Source organism: Panicum virgatum, chromosome 7N (assembly GCF_016808335.1).
Source record: "Panicum virgatum strain AP13 chromosome 7N, P.virgatum_v5, whole genome shotgun sequence".
NCBI classification, from domain to species: domain Eukaryota; kingdom Viridiplantae; phylum Streptophyta; class Magnoliopsida; order Poales; family Poaceae; genus Panicum; species Panicum virgatum.
In genome coordinates, this window is record NC_053151.1 from 50,820,450 (window position 1) to 50,839,613 (window position 19,164).

The 19,164-nt window shown below is 44.7% G+C and overlaps 2 protein-coding genes across 4 annotated transcripts; one reads left to right on the plus strand and one right to left on the minus strand.

The window, feature by feature from the left end:
- The first annotated feature begins 1,483 nt into the window (after nucleotides 1-1,483).
- On the plus strand, nucleotides 1,484-2,246 carry LOC120680814 (30S ribosomal protein S17, chloroplastic-like). The gene has a single exon (XM_039962367.1). The coding sequence runs from the start codon at nucleotides 1,626-1,628 to the stop codon at nucleotides 2,034-2,036; it is 411 nt and encodes a 136-aa protein (XP_039818301.1). The 5' UTR covers nucleotides 1,484-1,625; the 3' UTR covers nucleotides 2,037-2,246.
- LOC120680811 lies at nucleotides 2,237-14,499 on the minus strand. 3 transcript variants are annotated; one of them, XM_039962365.1, is made up of 12 exons: nucleotides 14,113-14,499; nucleotides 11,041-14,031; nucleotides 10,777-10,900; nucleotides 9,845-9,930; nucleotides 8,889-9,130; nucleotides 6,108-6,194; nucleotides 5,327-5,426; nucleotides 4,929-5,127; nucleotides 4,626-4,801; nucleotides 4,148-4,291; nucleotides 3,005-3,348; nucleotides 2,237-2,684 (listed from the first exon to the last, which is right to left on the minus strand). In XM_039962365.1, the coding sequence occupies exons 2-10, from the start codon at nucleotides 14,026-14,028 to the stop codon at nucleotides 4,271-4,273; spliced, it is 4,023 nt and encodes a 1,340-aa protein (XP_039818299.1). In that variant the 5' UTR covers nucleotides 14,029-14,031; nucleotides 14,113-14,499; the 3' UTR covers nucleotides 2,237-2,684; nucleotides 3,005-3,348; nucleotides 4,148-4,270. The 3 variants fall into 3 exon arrangements, with proteins under 3 accessions (XP_039818299.1, XP_039818298.1, XP_039818297.1); XM_039962364.1 differs by lacking the exon at nucleotides 4,148-4,291 and having other exon boundaries at nucleotides 2,270-2,678; nucleotides 14,113-14,474; XM_039962363.1 differs by lacking the exon at nucleotides 4,148-4,291 and having other exon boundaries at nucleotides 2,270-2,684; nucleotides 14,113-14,474.
- Between the last annotated feature and the right edge of the window lie 4,665 nt (nucleotides 14,500-19,164).

Here is a 19,164-nt window from a genome sequence, read left to right on the forward strand (position 1 = left end):
GCGGACAGAATTTGATGGCGCGCGGTGTAGACAAGGATGGGAGCAACGGAGCTGCTCCGGTGGTGGCCGGGGGGAAGAATCGCTGCCTCCTCTCCGGAGGCGCAGTGCGAATGATGGGGGGTTTTGAAGTGACTTTTGCTAAAAGGAGAGAGGGTTCAGAAGGAGAGAGGGTTCAGGGTTTCTGTTTTTTGTCTTGTTGCTGGAGAGAAAAGGTAAGAAGCGGAGAACGTGTCTCTGCTGTACTACGGAAGTGAGATGCTTGGGAGAGCCGGAGAGGGGAGGGGGTGAAAAATTGTCATGGGAACTGAGATGCTGGTCATATGTCGAGTTTTTATTGCCTAGTGTTGCTTATGTAAAAATTGCCATGGGAAGTTGTAGATTGATTTTAGTAGAGGTAAATGCTCTTGCTGTACACTTAAAATGCTTATTTATGATAGTATGTATCAACCGTGTTCAGACTTCAGAAATGCAATTCTAGTTAACCTTCCGTCTGTTCCTTTATTTTGTCCCTGTGCTGAATGTTTTAAGTCCTCTTAAAATAGTTTGAGAAAATTTTTTATTTGATACTGGTAAAGTTGAGAATTTCTTTCTATAACATTCAAAAAATTCTCTATTTGACACTAACCTCAAGTTTCACTCCCTATTTGATACTTCCATCCATTCGGTGGGTTAAATCACGTAAATAGTAACACGTGGACTCTCCTATCTCTTTTCTAGGCTAAAACGACTATAAAATCACTTCCAAAATTTATGAAATTATTTATAAGGACAGAACGAATAGAGGTATACTCATTTTTTTAATAAAAACACATATTTAACATTTAAAGTCTTAAAATTAAAATTCACATAATTAAGCTATTTTTGAAGCTTGAGTATACGAATTTTTAGGGCACAAAAAACTTTCCAACAATTGTGAAAAAATAGCAAATATTCCTATAGTAAGATGAAAGAATTTATAAATTTACTTTTACGTTTTTTGAGGAAATAAGCATGGGAGCTCCTACCTATTTTGTATGTATATAAGATGAAAAGGTGGGTATGTAAAATAAATTACAAAGAAATTGAACATCTTTAACAAAAACATATTAAAGTTGTCAAGAAATTGAAATAGCTTAAAGGTTTCCTAAGTAATTTATAATTCTAAGCTTCGGCATATTATTTGGCGACGTTCAGCGAGACACCTCATCAATTTTGAGGATTTGCCGGTTCAATCTTCGAAAATGCTACGTTCATGAGATAAGTGTGCGTGTATTGTAAGTATTTTAGTTGTATTGTGTAATAAAAAAAATAAAGTCTGTTTCAGTTTCGATGGTTCTTACATCTCCGAGCGCTCGCTAGCTTGCCTAGCAGAATTGACATTTGAGAATGGGCTCGTCTTTTTTTTTTAAGAAAAACGAATGGCTCTTCCTTTCTCGCTGGGGAGAAGAGGGGGGAATTCTCTCTCTGGATAGAACGTGCTCCTCTGCGGCCTCAACGGTCAGCCGCACAAGCAGGCAGGCAGATAAAAGCCGGCCCGGCCTGCCTACCTTGCCTTATCCCTCTCCGCCTCCGACCGAGAGCCCTCCCTCCCTCCATCTTCCTCCCCACCCGGCGATTGAGAAAGGTGTCCCCGGCTAGTAGGTAGAATGCTGCTGAGCTCCCCCTTGGTGTCCCCGGCGCTGCGGGTCCCTCCGCGGCCGGGGAATGGCTGTCGCCTCCGGATCGAGGCGGCGAGGCAGCTGACGGGGCGGGTGGTGACGACCAAGGCGGACAAGACGGTGGGCGTGGAGGTGGTGCGCCTGGCGCCGCATCCCAAGTACAAGCGCCGAGAGCGTATCAAGAAGAAGTACCAGGCGCACGACCCCGACAACCAGTTCAAGGTCGGCGACGTCGTCGAGCTCCGAAGCTCCCGCCCCATCTCCAAGACCAAGCACTTCATCGCCGTTCCGCTCCCGCCCCGCGACACCCGCCGCAAGTCGCAGCTCCTCCCGCCGCTCCAGTCGCAGCAGGCCGCCGAAGACGACGACCAGCAGCCGCTGCCCTCCACGGCACAGTGACCGACCCGCCGACCCGACCGCCATTATTCCTATTCCCTTGCCTCTGCGGAACCAACCACTCTTCAAGTTGTGTAATTTGGCCAAAATTTCCCCTACCTACTTTACTTATTATTATTGCGTCTGCGTATGGTTTGCCGTTTCCTTTAATCTCGTTCTCGCAACCACCACCATCATCGTCATCATATAGAGCTTGTGTTTGATTGGTTTTTATTCTTCTTACGGCAGCGTGTACGAAAACAAACTTGTTTATTTATTTATTTTTGGTTTTGCGGGGAACAACAAGAAACTTGTTCTTTCAGTCAAAAATTACATGTAATGTACCCAGGAATGTACCAGGGAGAAAAGGAACACCAACGATTTGTTTCCTATGTCACTGAACGCTGACGACAGTGATGCACCGCACATCATTTTAGAGAGACGGTAAATGCGACAGAAGAAAATTGATCCATGCATCTCAAAGCTCAACAACCTTTTTGGCTGCCATGGTCCATTCCGTGTTGCAGGCGCGATGATGTATATGATTACAACGGATTCTGGCTGCTGCTACTGCTGCTGCTTGCTCTCGATGTTTTCTATCACACCCAGCACCCACAGAGCAGGCAGGGGTCGCAGGGCACCTCAAGCACCATCACTCCAGTAGTCCTGTTCCTGGTACAGGGTAGAGGGGCAGGTCAACTCTCTTCCAGAATAAATAATTAAATGCTAAATAAACAAGGTAAACTTGGTGATAATTGCTAAGCCAAGCTAAAGCCAGGTACAAGTATTTTGAGCAGTCTTAGCAAATTACAAAGAACGTTAAAACTTCGTGATTTCAAGTCCATTCTGAACAATCATCCTGTAGCAGCATCAATTTATCACCTTAACGAATTTCTACTTACTGCCTACAACTGCAATGCCATTCAGGACTCTTGTGGCCTTAACTAAATATCAAACAATAGACTCCCACAATGCTCACAATTTGTACTCACCTTATATCATCCCATCAGTCCCTGGATCATGGTGGAATTGCTTCAGCGTTACTTTCTCTGTAGTTAACACATTTAAATTGCCCATGCTGACCTACTTTCCCGTGCCTCCAACAGCTTGGATGGTTTGCTGCATGCTACCATCGATATCCCTCGAATCAACAGATCTACCATATTCCGGCCGTACCCTTGTGATGTCTACCATGTTTGAGAATCAGAGCGGCCACATCCAATCACCATATCTCAGGACAGGCCTTCCGCTTGATCGTCTTCTATGCAAATCAATCCAAAGCCTTGGATGTGTGTGGCTCATTTGATCCATTTCCCAACAGTCTGATGAAAACTTGCTGAGAAAAAAGATCTGCAGTTAGTCTATTATCTTACATTATACAATAAATTACTGGTGTTTAGGCCAATGTTAAGAATGCTTAGACAAAATAAAGTTGAGAACATCGTATATAAAACCTCTACAGATTAGAGCTGGTGAGTTTGTATTATCATGCTGTCAATCTGGCATTTGGCAGGCTAGTGTGTCTATTAGTTTGAGCTCCATCACTTTGAACTTTGTAATAATGATGTGTTACCTTAGATGGCACATATAACATTTCAAAAAATGTTTTGTTCCTTGGTTAATGAGTAGCTGTCAGATGGCTCCCAGGGGACATTGAATTATATAACTTTATTATTTTTTTAAAAAAATGAAAGAAAAGGCGAACAGCTTAGCTATGGTGATATTGTTGAATGATGTTTTGATAACCCAGGTCACATGTAACAAATGAACTGATTTAAGGTATAGCCCTGATGCAGAGTAAAAGGGTTTCATATAATTGAGGTGGTACACACATATCGTAAATATGCAGTGCAAAGCCATTCATTAGATGTTGTCATGCTTAGAGCTGGGGAGATTCTAAGAATATTATGGAGGTAGCGCTTGATGTGATCTAACAGCCATTATGACTCAAGACCAAACTAAACTTGTGCTTAAGAGTTAAACCTCAGGAATAAGTAGTAAGGAAAAAGAGCTTGATTGCAATCCACACATACTACCAAAGCTTAAGAGAAACGGAAACACCGCAGACAAACTCCTATAGGTACCAAAAGTGCCAAATATGTTGGAACACAATATTGTCAAAGAGTTGCAAATACCTTGGCAGAGATGCTGGTATACACTATTAAGCTGAGCTGTGACCTGGAAAGATACAATTGGCCAACACAAAGCAACCGGTATCTATGGAGCGCATGGGCCCAGATATTTAGTATGTAAGAATATCACACTTCCCCAACAGCTAACTGCAGAACATAATACAGTAATAAGTAATCCTTACATTATACGGATCTTTAGCTAAACTTGAGGAGATACATGAACAGAAGGTGTCCAGCTTATAAAACCCATAGATAGCTAAAACTACACATGGACTTTATGAGCTAAAACTACAGATGGACTTTATCCATGTCCAAACCTCAGACATTACCAGTAAAAAAGACAAGTACAACTGAAAGTGCAAAGCTCACAAATGGATACAGGTAAACTGGACCATAATATCTGATAGGAAATATTTGCCCTTTCTTTTAAGTGAGATTTTAAAAAAAAAACATAAAGTCTCAGAGAGTTGATGGATCAAACCTTAGTAGACTGGAACCATGCTGCTGAACCACATTCATGTTTCAGTGTTCTGAATGGACCACCCACTGAAACCTCAGCTTTAAACTCTTTCCCGGACAAGTCAAGGTCATGGAGTTCAAAATGCTCTCTTGATTTCCTAGGCAATCCATAATCTTCAAGTAAATCCTTTTCCTCACCTGTGTAGTTTCAAAATATTGAGTATTATAGACACACAAACAAATGGAAGGAGTACATGATACAAAATTATCCAAATTCATAAACCAGAAGGGACAAATGTGGCTGGAAAGCAGGCAGATAATCGACCTGGTTTTTTAGTCATAATAGATCCGTCCAATCTCTTTGTTAGTAAGGATGTTCCAGGAAACAACATTAAATTTACACTATGGAGCTGTTTCCTTTCAGCATCTTGAATAGGTTTGAAGCCAAATCCTGACACCCATGTGCTAACCAACTCTGGGATGGCAGAAAGGACCAACATCTTAACATTAAATGATCTCAGCATCTGCATTAGAGGAAAGGGACGAAATTGCATGGTTATTTGTAGACAAAATTTATTACCAATAACATAAAAAAGAATATTGACTAAGTAAGAAACTTTTCGACTTTACTATAATAGGTTTCATGGTACATGGTCATGAAAATATCTTGTATCATTATCATTACGGTTGTACAATTTTGTCTGTTTTCCTTTTCCACTGCACCTTTTCAATGATGTTCATTAGTATACGGCACATCCCTTGGCGTCGATAGTCTACAGAAGTAGCAATAAAAGGAAGTTCAGCGGCTTTAGTTCCATGAACTCTGCATGAGAAAGAAATCAAGACTTCTTTAGTATATTCTCAACGAAAAAGGAAGAAACAAACTGCCATTCTATATTACTACTGTTTATTGTTATTTCCCATAAATTACTTTCATAAGCTGAAAATAAGCAATTTATAAGAGCCCCTTTGGCACGGCTCGGCTGGGGGCAGCTCCAGCTCCATGCTACAGTAGATAGCACTGTATCGTTGCTATTCCACACTGTTTCGCGCTATAGCAAGGAGCCGGAATGAGAATTGAGGACCAAAATGAACCGGGAAAATGGTGGAGACAGTGGAGCCACTTTTTCTGGCTCCACCTCGCTACAGTACAACTACAGTACTGTTACAGTGCCTGGAGCCAAAGCCGGCGGAGCCCAGCCAAACGAGGCCTAAGTTACAAAAGACTATCAAACTGATGAAGCCACAAAAATAGTTAATGACATTCAAGTGGGTAAAGATAACAAGCATATATCCAGTAAAAGAATACTTCAGATTGAAAAGTATATCCGATGTCTAACAAAGACCTGATTAGAAACCGATAAAAAAAAGACATTTAGTTATAGCATGTGTGCTTGATGCCTGACATGTATTTGAAACAGACTAATTCTCTCCATGATACAAAGATGTGCAGCTCTCCTGCGTATGCAAGAAACAAGAAGTCCTGATTAACAAAAAAGAATACCTGATAGAAGCCACACATAAAATTTCATCACCTTTCTCCAGGATTACCGTATAGAATCCTTGATAATCCACACGAGCAAAGTTTGATCTGATAAGAAGGGTTCAATACTTCAATGTCAGTGCACTTCGAAATTGCTCAGTAAAATCATATACAGAGATTCAAATTTTCTCTATAATATCAAAAATCAACCCCATATCAATTTATGTACGTTTGAGAAGAAAAATTCTATTAACTAGCTAAACATTCAGTTGGTTAACACCCCAATGATTATCTTACGTACTTTAGCATGCCAACAATTTTGTCAGTTCAATGTTCCAGTAAAACATGAAGAGATTGTTAAGGCTCTCTATATTCCTAAGAGACTCTTTACGCGGATACTTCGCAAAACTCACGTACCGGTATCGGATACCCGTACTCCACGGATACTCCCGGATATGTATCCCGTAAGTATCGGTAATTTATGTGATTTTCAAATAATAAAAATAAACCGGATACTTCTTAGATACCTTACCGATACATGTGGGATACCTTGAAACTGGTACTCATTCGCTACATTTAAGAGCAATCTGTGCAGCAACAGCCACCTTGTACAAGCAGGTGGGCTCTAGTTGCTACGTTATGTGTCTGTTGAACCTAAGTTTGAATGATAGCTTCATGGCCTGAACATTATGCCTTGAACCGCTAAACATTATTGCCTGAATAATGTTATTGTTATGTTATGTAATATTTATGGTCTGTGTGCTAATTTCTAATTTTGGTGGAGTTATTATTTTTTATTTTTTAAATATATTGCCGTATCCCCGTATCTGCATTTTGGGAGAAATGGCGTATCGAAGTATCGCCGTATCGCGTACCGGTATCTGTATCCGCGTATCCGTGCAACATAGCCTTCTATTGTTAAGGCTCCTCGTGCCTGGTTTGAGTGTTTTGCCTCTGTGATACAGGCTGCTGGTTTTACACCTAATGATCATGATCCTGCCTTATTTATTCATCTCTCTCTACGTGGTCGTACTTTGCTTCTTCTATATGTGGATGATATGTTGATTACGGGTGATGATGCGGAACACATTTCTGTTTTGAAGAAGCAACTTGGTGAGCAATTTCAGATGTTAGATTTGGGTCCTCTGAGTTATTTCTTAGGGATTGAGGTTCAGCACTCTCCAAAGAGATACTTTCTCTCTCAGTCTAAAATATATAAAGGATCTTATTGGTCGTTCAGGCATCACCGATAATCGGACGGCTGCTACACCTATGGATTTACACCTGCAGCTTCGTCCCACTGATGGTACGCATCTTGAGGATCCATCTCGACATTTCCATGTTGTGGGCAGTCTTGTTTATCTCATAGTCACAAAGTTTCTGGGTCGACTAGGTCGAGGAACGGGGTCGAGGGTCGAGGGTCATCACTTTATAAAATTGTGGTACGAAGAGGGTATATCTCTATGGAACGATAAATTATTATGTGGAACGCGACCCTGATTCATCGGGGTCGATATCTTTGGATCGTTGTGTCTTTATAAAGACAAAAAATATATATGTGAAACTAATGAAGAAACTAATATGCACAATCATATAAGAAATGTATAAAAGAGTACATTTAGACCATGCTACACGTACTCAACTCATTGTCTAACAAAAACCACACCAATCCACTGTCCTTAACCTCCTTATCCTAATTAAATCTGCTAGCAATGGGGCTGCGACCCCTTGCAAACCGGGACACGATCCAACCTTGAATGGGACGATGACCCTCTTCGACCCTGACCCTCGAATCGGTACGGCGTTCCCGGGTCGTGGGACGAGGCATCGACCCCGAATCCTGTGACTATGGTTTATCTTACTGTCACCAGACCCGATATTGCTCATGTTGTCCCTATTTTGAGTCAGTTCGTGAGTGGTCCTACCTCCATTCATTTTGGACATTTACTTCGTGTGATGAGATACTTAAGGGGGACCTCATCTCAGTGTTTGTTCTATGCTCGTGATAGTCTGCTTCAGCTTCATGCTTACTCAGACTCCACTTGGGCGAGTGACCCAACGGATCATCATTCCATCACAGGATACTGCATTCTTCTTGGCTCATCTCCTCTTGCATGGAAGTCTAAGAAACAAGCAGTTGTATCTCGATCTAGTACAGAGGCAAAACTTCGAGCATTGGCTACTACTACTTCGGAAATTGTATGGCTTCGATGGTTGTTGACTGATTTTGCTATTCCCTGAGATGCCCTCACACCTCTTCTCCGTGATCATACAGGACCATACAAATTGCCAATGATCCAATGAAGCATGAACTTACAAAGCATATTGGAGTTGATACATTCTTTACTCAGTCTCATTGCCATTAGAAAATTATTGCTCCGCACTATGTGCCCTCTGAGCTGCAGTTAGCAGATTTCTTTACTAAAGCACAAACTCGAGAGCAGCATCGGCTTCGCCTACTCAAAACTCAATGCTTCAAATCCTCCACTTCCACCTTGAGTTTGAGGGAGGGGGGGAGGGGTCAAGGCTCTCTATATTCCTAAGAGATTCTTTATATTCCTATAGGGGCCTTCTATAAATACATGGCCTTCTCTACAGATGATTTATCTTCTCAATTCTCCAAGGTTAGTAACAGAGATCAATCCCCATAGTGTCAGCATTGATGCTAACTATATATGTACACATCATTAAGGCATGATGATGTCCTACTTCATACTTATCATTCAAGATAACTTATAAACTGGAAAAGAAAATGTAGTGAAATGTTGCGTGAAATAAAACTACAAGGATAAGGAAATTTACCCCTTGTTGTACAAGACATGAGGTATCATGTCCACACCAGTTCTAGGATCCACCATACGAATAAAACATTCCTCCAATAGAGTAAGAGCCACTGCCAATTTCGTATTACATTCTGCCAAGTAGGCAATCCTCTGAACAGAATGAAGCTTCTGCCCATCACTGTTGCATCTCAATATGGACCATGAAAGCTCATTGTCAAGAATATTATCTGTTCCAACATGAGTGCGTAATCCTATGAATATCTGTTAACAGCAAGGACAAAAACACATTAATAGGAAAGAGAATGAAGTGTATGAAGCAAAAATATTTGGAACCAGGACCCAGAGTATGTTATGTGTGCAAACAGTGGTGGTAAATAATATGAATATGTACCACGGGGTGCTGATTACTTCTATACAAGATTGACATAAAATTGGCATCCGACTTGGGATTGGGAGATCAAGCGATCCAAGAGGCTAACAAAACTTTAATCTGGGAAGGTTTGATTCTTGTGAACCAGACAACTATGCATGAGTGTCGGTCAGTCCTTGGTAGTTGGTACTAATACCCCATCCTAAGCATGCAAACATGAACGCGATATTATCACGTAAATAATAATGTCATATCAGTAACAAGTATATGGACCAAGCTGCTGCAATCCAAACCACAAGATTTATAGAAATATGATCAAGGCTTGGGCCTGGCGGCAATGCGTCAAGCATGTGGAGTGCAGGCGAGACCGTCCCTGGCAGATAGGGTGTTGATGTATAGGCATCCAATACCTATTGCTGAGTGGGTTACATGAGCCAGACACAAGCAGCAGGGCGAAAGCCCAAATGCAACGCATAACAAAACACATGAATATATTATGTCCATCAGTCCATGCCAAAAAAAGAAAGAGGTCACAGAACAATACTGACTAAAGTATCTCACAATTTTCAACGTCATCTTGACAAAGAAAGTTGAATAAACATTACCTGTTTACAATATTTCCCACAAAACCATGTGTCAGATATTTGACCCTCAAAAGGTACCTTCTCTTGTTCAATGCAAGTGTCATGATCTGCCAATGAAAACAAAAGTATGTCAAATTGAAGTTACCAATAAGCATTGGAAGAATTTATCTGCAATGCACAATGAAGAGCTGAAGAGTGAACAAGTTAGTTAAATAAGGTATTAAATCATTTGATGGCTTTTCCTGCAAGCTGGGCGATAGCCCAGTGGTTGGGAAGGGGCTGGTCCTGCCAACCAACCAGGGTTCGAACCCTGGGATTTGCACCCAAAAAAAAAATCCCCTCGCCCACCTCATATCCAAAGCACAGATGGGCTCGCCCCTGGTCGCTGGTCCCCCCATGTGCGTGGATCGCCCATTCTCACGTGATGCGGGCACGTGTACGGATGAGGTGGGGGTATGGGGGTTTTCTCGGCCTATGTGAGAAAGGTCTTCTTTCTTTAGTGAAAATGCCGTGGGGGCGGTCTTTCCCCCCACAGGTTGAGTTTTCTTCTTCTTGGGCGACTGGGCCTTGTGAGGGGTTTCCACTTCAGCTCAGGGCGGCTAGAAGCTTATTCAATAGAGCACAACTAGAGGGTCTCTTATTTGAAGCCTAAGCTCTTTTATAATGATAGATTGGACATTGGAGCCTCTCTGAAGCAGCCTCTGTGAGAACTGAATCATCAACTTCTGGAAGGATCTAGGTTTTTACCAACTGAGGCCTAATTTAGTCAGCGCCAGCTAATGAAAATTGTTTCATAAACACAATAATGATTTTTGATGTTAGGCAGTAAACTTAAACATAAAAACTATCCAACCAACTCTCAGCTACTGCAGCATTAAGCACTATATAAGACAATAGCACTGCAGAGGAAATGATGTTAATGACAAGACAAAGTGAGGGTGGCGAAGTTTTACATGCATCTCCACATTGTAAACATTTGAAAATAGCCGAGAATGTCGAAACCTCCTTCTCAGTAACTGGCCTCCCACAAATCTGACAGGTGCAATTGTGGCAGTACCAACTACCTTCTGGAAGCTCCTGCATTTGTGAAGGAAGAAGCAAAAATAAGAAGTCATCGCATACAGATTTTCTGGAACACATTGCAACAATAAGGGACACCTAAATGAAATATATCTTTAATCAATGTACACATAATGGCACCATGGGAAGCTAAATACCTTAGAAGACAAGCAAGCTTGATGATATGTTGATGGACAATTGTCACAGCAAAGTAATTCACCACCATCTCCACAGAAACCACAAGTATCATCATTTTCATCTATTGCCTCAACTTTTCTACCAAATGCATTGTTTCTCCTGCTCATAAATTCAGCAGACCAAGCCTCAACCTGGCACAAAGTGTATGACTTGCCTGACTCTAGAAAGAGGCCCAACGAGGACTTTGGGTTGCTACAACCAGCATGAGCCATGAAGTCTGATACAGATAAGGTTTTTTGGCAACAATTGCAAACAATGCCTTCCCAGGTAACCAGACCATCCTTTACAACTTTATTCCTCTTAGGATCCCGGTACTGTATCACGTCCTTTACAGTCAGAAAGCCAGTGGCAATCAACCAGCAGATGACAGTTTTCCGGGCCAAACATACTCTCTTCCCACCCAATAGGTTTGTGCCAGCCTTTCCTGTTTTAAAAGGTAGTTTATTACATTTCTTGTGGCTCTTAAGCTTCTTGAACTTCTTTGCACCTGAAAAGCCTGCAGCAAATTTATGGCAGGAGACAAGATCCTTGTTTTTCACAATAGCTGCGATCAAAAGGTCCTCATCGTTGATCCTCAATTCACGAGGTCTTTTCTTCATGTACTTCTCCCAACCTTTAGGTTTCATTTTAGCAGTGGCTGTCTTGCTGGTTTGTGAGTCACGAGTTGGATCAGTTTCCAGAACAGTAGCACTGCATTCATGGGATGATTGAACTCCAGTATTGCCTGTTAGACCATCTTGTGGATCCTCAGAAAATTGTCCAGGGGGTGAGATCATCTTTTCCTGGGCCTTGTCATCAGGGCAGGATGCTGTAGCATCTGACTGTGACTCCCTTACAGTACAGTGGGTATCTGAGAACGTATTGCAATCCCTAAGTTCTTCAGTCCTTACACTCTGCATCATGTTCAGTTGCTTGCTCTCTGAAGACAGGAACATGTCACAATTATTGCTTTGGACATCTTTATCTAGCTTTTCTGATTTAGACTCAGCTTTCATATGACGTGTGTCAACGCCTGAACACATACCATGTTCCATAGAGGCACTGATGATTACTATACCAGGCATGCCCATGGTTGCTACATTACTCCCATGGTCAAACACATTTTCCATAGTAGGTTGCATTACACTTTGAGAACACAACCCATCCAGTCCAGTTGCGTCAGTATCAAACATCCTTTTAGATTTCTTCTTTGACTTTTTTACAGAACTATTAACAGCCTTTGCTTGAGCATAGGTTTGCCGTCCATCATCGCCTGCATAAATGTGATGTTTTGTTTGGTCGCTTGCATTGTAATTCAGACTCCCGTTGCAGCAGACCATTGGATTCATATCCCTATTGTTGCTGTCCTCCACATCATGACAGCTCTGTAAAGGCTGATGCCCGTTGTAGCTCTCAGTTGCAAGTGTGCTGCAATCAGAGTCTGTGATCAGTGGAGTAGACTGAATCATTCGGCTTGCCAACAAATCACTGGCTTTGTGCATGGTCTTACTTTCTGATGGCATATCTGTGCTGCCATCAAGTACAAAGGTTGAACTGTTGACAGCTCTAAGAGTTTTGTGCTGCTGCAGAGCAGTGATTTTCCTACTGATGAAGACAACAGCTACAAAAGGGTCCAAAATCTGCCAGCGCTGAAGAAGTGTGAGTGCATTTTGCTGTTTTGCAAGCATCCTATCAATATAGGCCATTGTATCCGTGAGGTCCTTCCAGAATGCATCAACATCTGACCACTCCTTTGGATACCTTCCCCTTTCTGAATCTGTGGAAGCTTCGTATAACTTGTTGCCACAAAACTTCCAAGCCTGAGTTAGCGAGGTATGAACCGCTTCCCTGTTTGGAGCTGTGAAGTAGGATGCCATCTTAGCCCTGTCATTCCTTTTCCGTGGCTTAATAGTCCACCCAGCATCCTTGAAAAGGCGATGCGCGTGTGCTTCCAGCTGATCAGGAATATCCCTGCCGAAAGCCTTCTTGGAAACAGCAGCTGCGGAGCCAGAGTGTCCGCTGCTGCTGCATCCACGAACATCAATTTCATCCAGGGAACTAATATTTGCATCAGGCGTGCCGTTCTGGCAAATGGCCTCAAGTTCGGTGAGCTGAGCCGGGCTGAACCAAAATTGGGACTGCTGAGGTAGTGTTGGAGTACCATGAGCTTCTTCTCTATAGAATGGATGTTGCTGTACTCTCCCTCTGTCAGATAATTCCTTTATACTTGTACATAGGGGATAGGTAGTGTCATCGACCTGCCCTTGATCGTAGGTGAAGCACGCGTCGGTAGGGTATTGCTGCTGATCCTGGAACCACTGATGCAAGAAGGGATCGGAAAGAAGAGTAGTGGCACTTTGGAACTCAGAAATCTCAGCTAGTGCTTCCATGTAGGAAGGCATGGGGTCATCAACCGCGCTAGTGCTGCTGCTGCCAGCCAAACCGACGAGTGCATTGCATGTTGCTGCTGCAGGTCCAGCAGCTTGAGGTGTCCCTTGCGCGTGCACATCCAAAACGTTGGTGGCAGCTGTTAAGCCTTCATTCGTAACAGCAGCATCTGCAGCTAAGAAGTGGTGGTGGTGGTCATCATAGAGCCCGGGCAGATGAGTTGCGCACTTAGCCCCGGGCTGCCAGTGAGTCATGAAGCCCTGCATTAAGGCGTCATCCAAGTCGACCCCATGTGGCTGGGCGTGGTCCTGAAGCTGGGGATGAGGCTGAGGTATTTGGAGCTGTGGATCATCAGGAGGGTGGTGGGTGTGGATGAATCCAAGGTCCGTCTCAGCGGGCAGATGGGGGGTGGTGGTGGCAGCCCCGCAGAAGACCTCCTTGAAGACCTGAAGCTCCATGAGGGATCTGTCGAAGGCGCCGGGGTCGTCCATTCCCATGATGTCCCCGCCGAAGATGAAGCGCATGGCGTCGTCCTCCTTGAATCCCAGCATGTCGTCGGCGCTGCCTCCCCCGGCGGCCATAGCCTGCAAATTGAAATGAAATGCATGAGGTGGAGCAGCGTTGGGAGGAATGTGAGATCCAGCGGCAAGTGGTGGTGGGAGTACCTGAGATGGGCGGAATCGGGTTGGATCGAGGTGGCGGCAGCTGAATTCCGCGCGGGATCGAGACAAGTGGGGAATCGAGATCCGAGGCGGCGAGCGAGGATGCGGCTGCCTGCTGGGCGGGGCGGGGCGAGCTGTCTAGGGTTCGGGAGCCCCCCGGCCGGCGAGAGGAAGGGACCAGAGGGCGGGGTGGGGGCTTGGCCTGAGCGCGGCGAAGGGGAAGCAACGGCGGCAGTGGAGTGGGATGGGGTGGAGTGGAGTGGAGTGGAGTGGCCTGCCGACCTCGCCTCTCTGCTCCCTCAGTCTCTCTCTCGGTCTCGCTCGGGCCGGGGGGGAGACGACGAATGGAAGGGAATTGCTCCCGTGCCGAGTCATCACCAGTTTCCTTCCTTTTCGGACAGCTTAGCTTCGATCTGGCCGGCTGTTTGAACATTTTGGCTCCAAAATCACCCGCCGGGCGCTAGCCCAACCACTCCTCCATGTCAGAATTTTTTGCGCAAGTAGAGTACTAGTAGTACTAGCAGGATGCGCAAGTTCCGGACAACAACAACTTAGTTCATTTCATATAATTACTTTGTGCAGTTTTTACTGGATTCAGCAAAGAATTAGCTCTGGAAACTCTACCAAACACACCATAAATTACGCAGTCTGCACAATCTAGCAGATGGCACTGTTTGAAATAAGTTCAAAGTTAGAGGGAGAGAGAATTATGGTAAAGAAGAAAAAAAAGACAGGTACGATCTAGTCATCTAGCCGTCCATGGTCCACTTCATTGTCAAAGGATCGGGCCTCAACTAGAGAATACTATTATTGCACAGAAAGCCCAACGAGTTTATGGCTACGGCAGCCCAAGTGTGGGCTGGTCGTGTTAGAGACCTGCTGCATTGATTGGGTTCGTTGCTACTGTAGTCGTCGGGCGGATTTTAGTTTAGTGGGCCTTCCGCTTTTAAAAAAATATTTTTTCCCAAGTGGTGCGGGCGCTTATTTTATTTTTTTATTTTTCAATTTCGTTTTTTACAAAAAAATATATTTTTGTTTTCGAAATTTACAGGAATATACCCCGCCCGCCCCGCTGCCGGGCGGTAGGGGCTTTTCTGCAAAAAGTTTCGTAGAAAATTTACGTCCGGGTCCCTGGAGGACCGGTCGCCCGGCAGCGGGGCGGCTGGCCCCAGGCTGCGGGGCGAGCACCTCCCATTCCCTTCTGAAAGGGCTGCGCCCCCACCTCATTTGGTTCAAAAATTACTGGAAAAAATACTCGGTTCGTCGTAACACTATTTATACACCATATCATGGTCTAACAGTTCATTAGTACTGCAAAAATGTGCTTGCATTACAAGGTAGCATAGACGAAGTTTGAGTACGGAATATGAAAACCAAGACGACAGGTCCATAATGATAATAGAGAAACAAGTGGCAACAAATAACCACCCCTGCCATGCTGACCTCTCTTGTTTAGTTGCATTAGGCTCTTGTTTAGTTGCAAAATTCAAATTTCCAAATCTATCACATCGAAAGAGAATATTACATGCATAAAATATTAAATCTACAACAACAACAACAACATAGCCTTTTTCCCAAGCAAGTTGGGGTAGGCTAGAGATGAAACCCGAAAGAAAAAGTTCAAGGTTCAGGCACATTGATAGTTAGTCTCCAAGCGCTCCTATCCAAAGCTATCTCTTTAGAGATATTCCAATTCTTAAGGTCTCTCTTAACCAACTCATCCCACGTCAGTTTAGGTCTACCTCTACCCCTCTTTACATTATCGACCCGCTCAAGAACCCCATTACGCACCGGCGCCTCAGGAGGCCTTCGTTGGACATGTCCAAACCATCTCAGGCGATGCTGAGTAAGTTTTTCCTCAATTGGTGCCACCCCGACCCTATCCCGAATAACTTCGTTCCGGACTCTATCCCTCCTTGTGTGCCCGCAAAACCACCGCAACATCTGCATCTCTGTTACACTCAGTTGCTGCACATGTCGCCTTTTCGTAGGCCAACATTCAGCACCATATAATATCGCCGGACGAAATAAAAAACAAATTGCATAGTTTGCTTGTAAATTGCGAAACGAATCTAATGAGTCTAATTAGACTATTATTAGACACTAAATTACTACAATAATTGCTATAGCACACATGCTCTAATGATGGATTAATTAGACTCATTAGATTCATCTCGTAGTTTACAAACAAGTTCTGTAATTAGTTTTGTAATTAGTCTATGTTTAATACTTCAAATGTGCAAAGATTCCATTTCAAAAAAATTACGGGCGCAACTAAACAAGGCCTAAATGCAGCCCGCACAGGATTGAGCATTACTCCCTTCTTCCATGTTGCAACATGACACGATCTTCTAAACAACACTTTAATTATTTATTTATTATATATTATATCACTTATGATTATAAGTTTATAATCATTATAACCTATATTTGATTACGAATCCAATCATGTAAAATTTACACTATGTCGGTGTTTAGCCGCCAAACTTGCTCAGGGATACCCTTAGCAGTAGGATTATAGGCAAGGGATCGACTACCTCGATGGTGCAAGGAACACAAGGATTTAGACAGTTTTGGGCCGTGAGGTGCGTAATACCCTACGTCCTGTGTGGTTGCTTGTATTGCCTTAGGTGTTGATGTCTTTTGAAGGGGTCCCTGCCCACCCTTATATACTCTGGGGATACAGGGTTACATGGAAAGTCCTAGCCGAGTACTGTTGGAGTCCTACTACAACCTGGTCGGGTAATTTCCTTGTACTACAACTAATTCTACGTCTATTCAGGTAGTTCCAAAAGAGGTAAGTGTCGGGTACCATCATTAGAGGCACCCTAATCCAGGGACTAAACCGCCCTAAAAAAACACAAACACAATCGGGCCCGCAGTGCCAATCACCTTGTCAGATTCTACTGTCATGGCGAACCAAGGCAAGCCGTTTTCCTCCGATCCGAAGGGAAAGAAAGACTACTCGACGGCGATCCTGGAGATGAAGAAGCCACCAATGATGACAACTCCGTCGTCACTCTGCACCCGGATACTATGGAGTTCCTCCAACTTTTCCACAGCACCCAGATCCTCTTCGGGTCCCAAAGAGGTCCAATCCACACTTGGCTCGTGGCCCAGCTCCACGGTACGGCCCATCCGAGGCCCCCTCAAACCCGTGGAACGATCTCCGCCCCGCTCGAGCTCGCATCCACTCTGGCCCGCCCAGCGAGGCCTGAGTGAGCTCAGTGGTCAGCCCCTGACGTTAGGGGTCTTTCGCTTTTGCCCAACGGTGCACTGCATCTCCATTTCGCTCGAGGGTAGCGGACCTACCCTCGGAAAGCAGGCCAACTCCGCCTCGCTAGAGACCCCTCAGCCGAGCCCTCTGCAGGGCCTCGGCTCAGGGGGAAACTCCGCCTCGCTCGAGACCACCCCTCGGCAGATGGAACTAGCAACCCATCTGCTCGCCACCCGCCTGACAGAAGCGTTAAATGCCAACCACTCCACCGCAGAACGCGGGTCAGGCGGCGTCAGGCCACCATGCCGCACAACATGCTGTGATCGGAGTCTCGTCCGCCAACTCCGGTCACTGTACCACCATCCCCAACACTACTTCGACCCTGTGGGAACCTGTGGCGCTCTGAGCAAACGTGCCTGGCACTGTTCTCGCCACTGTGCTGCCTAATCCTCATACTTCTTCAGCTGCAGAACCCTCGACAAACATGGGCGCGACCCTCGAACGAGGTACGGACCTTGATGAGAGCAAGACCCCCCGTCAGCTGAACCCTCGGCGCTCCGCCAGCTCAAGCATAGAGGACGGTACCTTCAACAGCAACCACCATGACGCCCACAGGAGTCACCAGGACGCCGGCGTGCTCCGCAAGGCTAAGGGGCTTCCCAGGACGACCGCCACGCCTGGCGCCATACTCTCCAGTGCTCCACAGTGTACTTCCAACAGCAGAAGACCACTGCACCTCCGCGATTCGGGGAGAAGACGACGACTTCCAATCCCCCCGTACATGTACTCTGCCCCTCCTTGTGTCTATAAGAGGAGGAGGCGGGATCTCATCTCATCTGGCCTTCCACCCGCAGAACACACACTCGCTCACTCTCCCCCGATATTGGCACTTGCCTCAATCACTTAGCAGAGACTTGGGAGCTTCCCTCCCTTTCTCGCCTCGCTTGTACTCCCTTACTACAGGCACCTCGGTGCAAGATGATACAGTGCACTCGCACACCACTGCTAGACGTACGGCCCCATGGCCGGAACCAGGATAAACCCTTGCGTTACTGTGTTATCTCTTGCATCAACCATTTAGAATTAGGGACACGTAGCATCATTACTAGTTGGTGCTAGGCCGTCGGGTCTGGACACCGACAGTAAGGTACATTCATGCACTATCCCTTACTCTAGAACATTCTATGCCTGTGAGCAGTCCAGCTGCCCCGAATCTAACATACTATAAAAATATTAAAAAAATTATTGGTAAAAGATGGGAATGTTTGAATCTTAATATGCGTGTGTGTCTTATAAACGTGGAAAGAGAGTAGCTCAGTTGACCCACTAAAACGCTTCTCTAATCGATAAGCTTGTTGCAATTTTTTTTTGCCAACTAAAAGCGCCCTTAGCTTGTTGCAAAATCAACTCCAGCGTGTGGATTTCCGTGATAGAGCTCGGCGCCAGACCTCGCGACAATGGTCCTGTTTAATTCCCATCCATATAGCATTGTGCTGATTTTTGGAGGACAGAGGTTGGATTATCCTCCATGTTTATAGGAACTCTAAATAGGGAGTTAGGTTCTCTTAGCGATACGCCTGGCCGGTGGCGTGCTCACTTCCAGCGAGCCGTTTGTTTCACCAGAGGGTCGAACCCGGCACCCCATGGACTGGAGTTTGGCACTTAAGCCAACCGAGCTACGACCCCTCCCCATATAGCATTGTGCTGATGTGGCGCTCTCTCTCTCTTTTTTCTCTCTCATCCATATAACTTTTTCACTATCTAAACACACCCAATGTCGCTCTCATCCATATAGCATTGTGCTGATGTGGCTTGGCTATTAGCCAAGTGACGTGGCA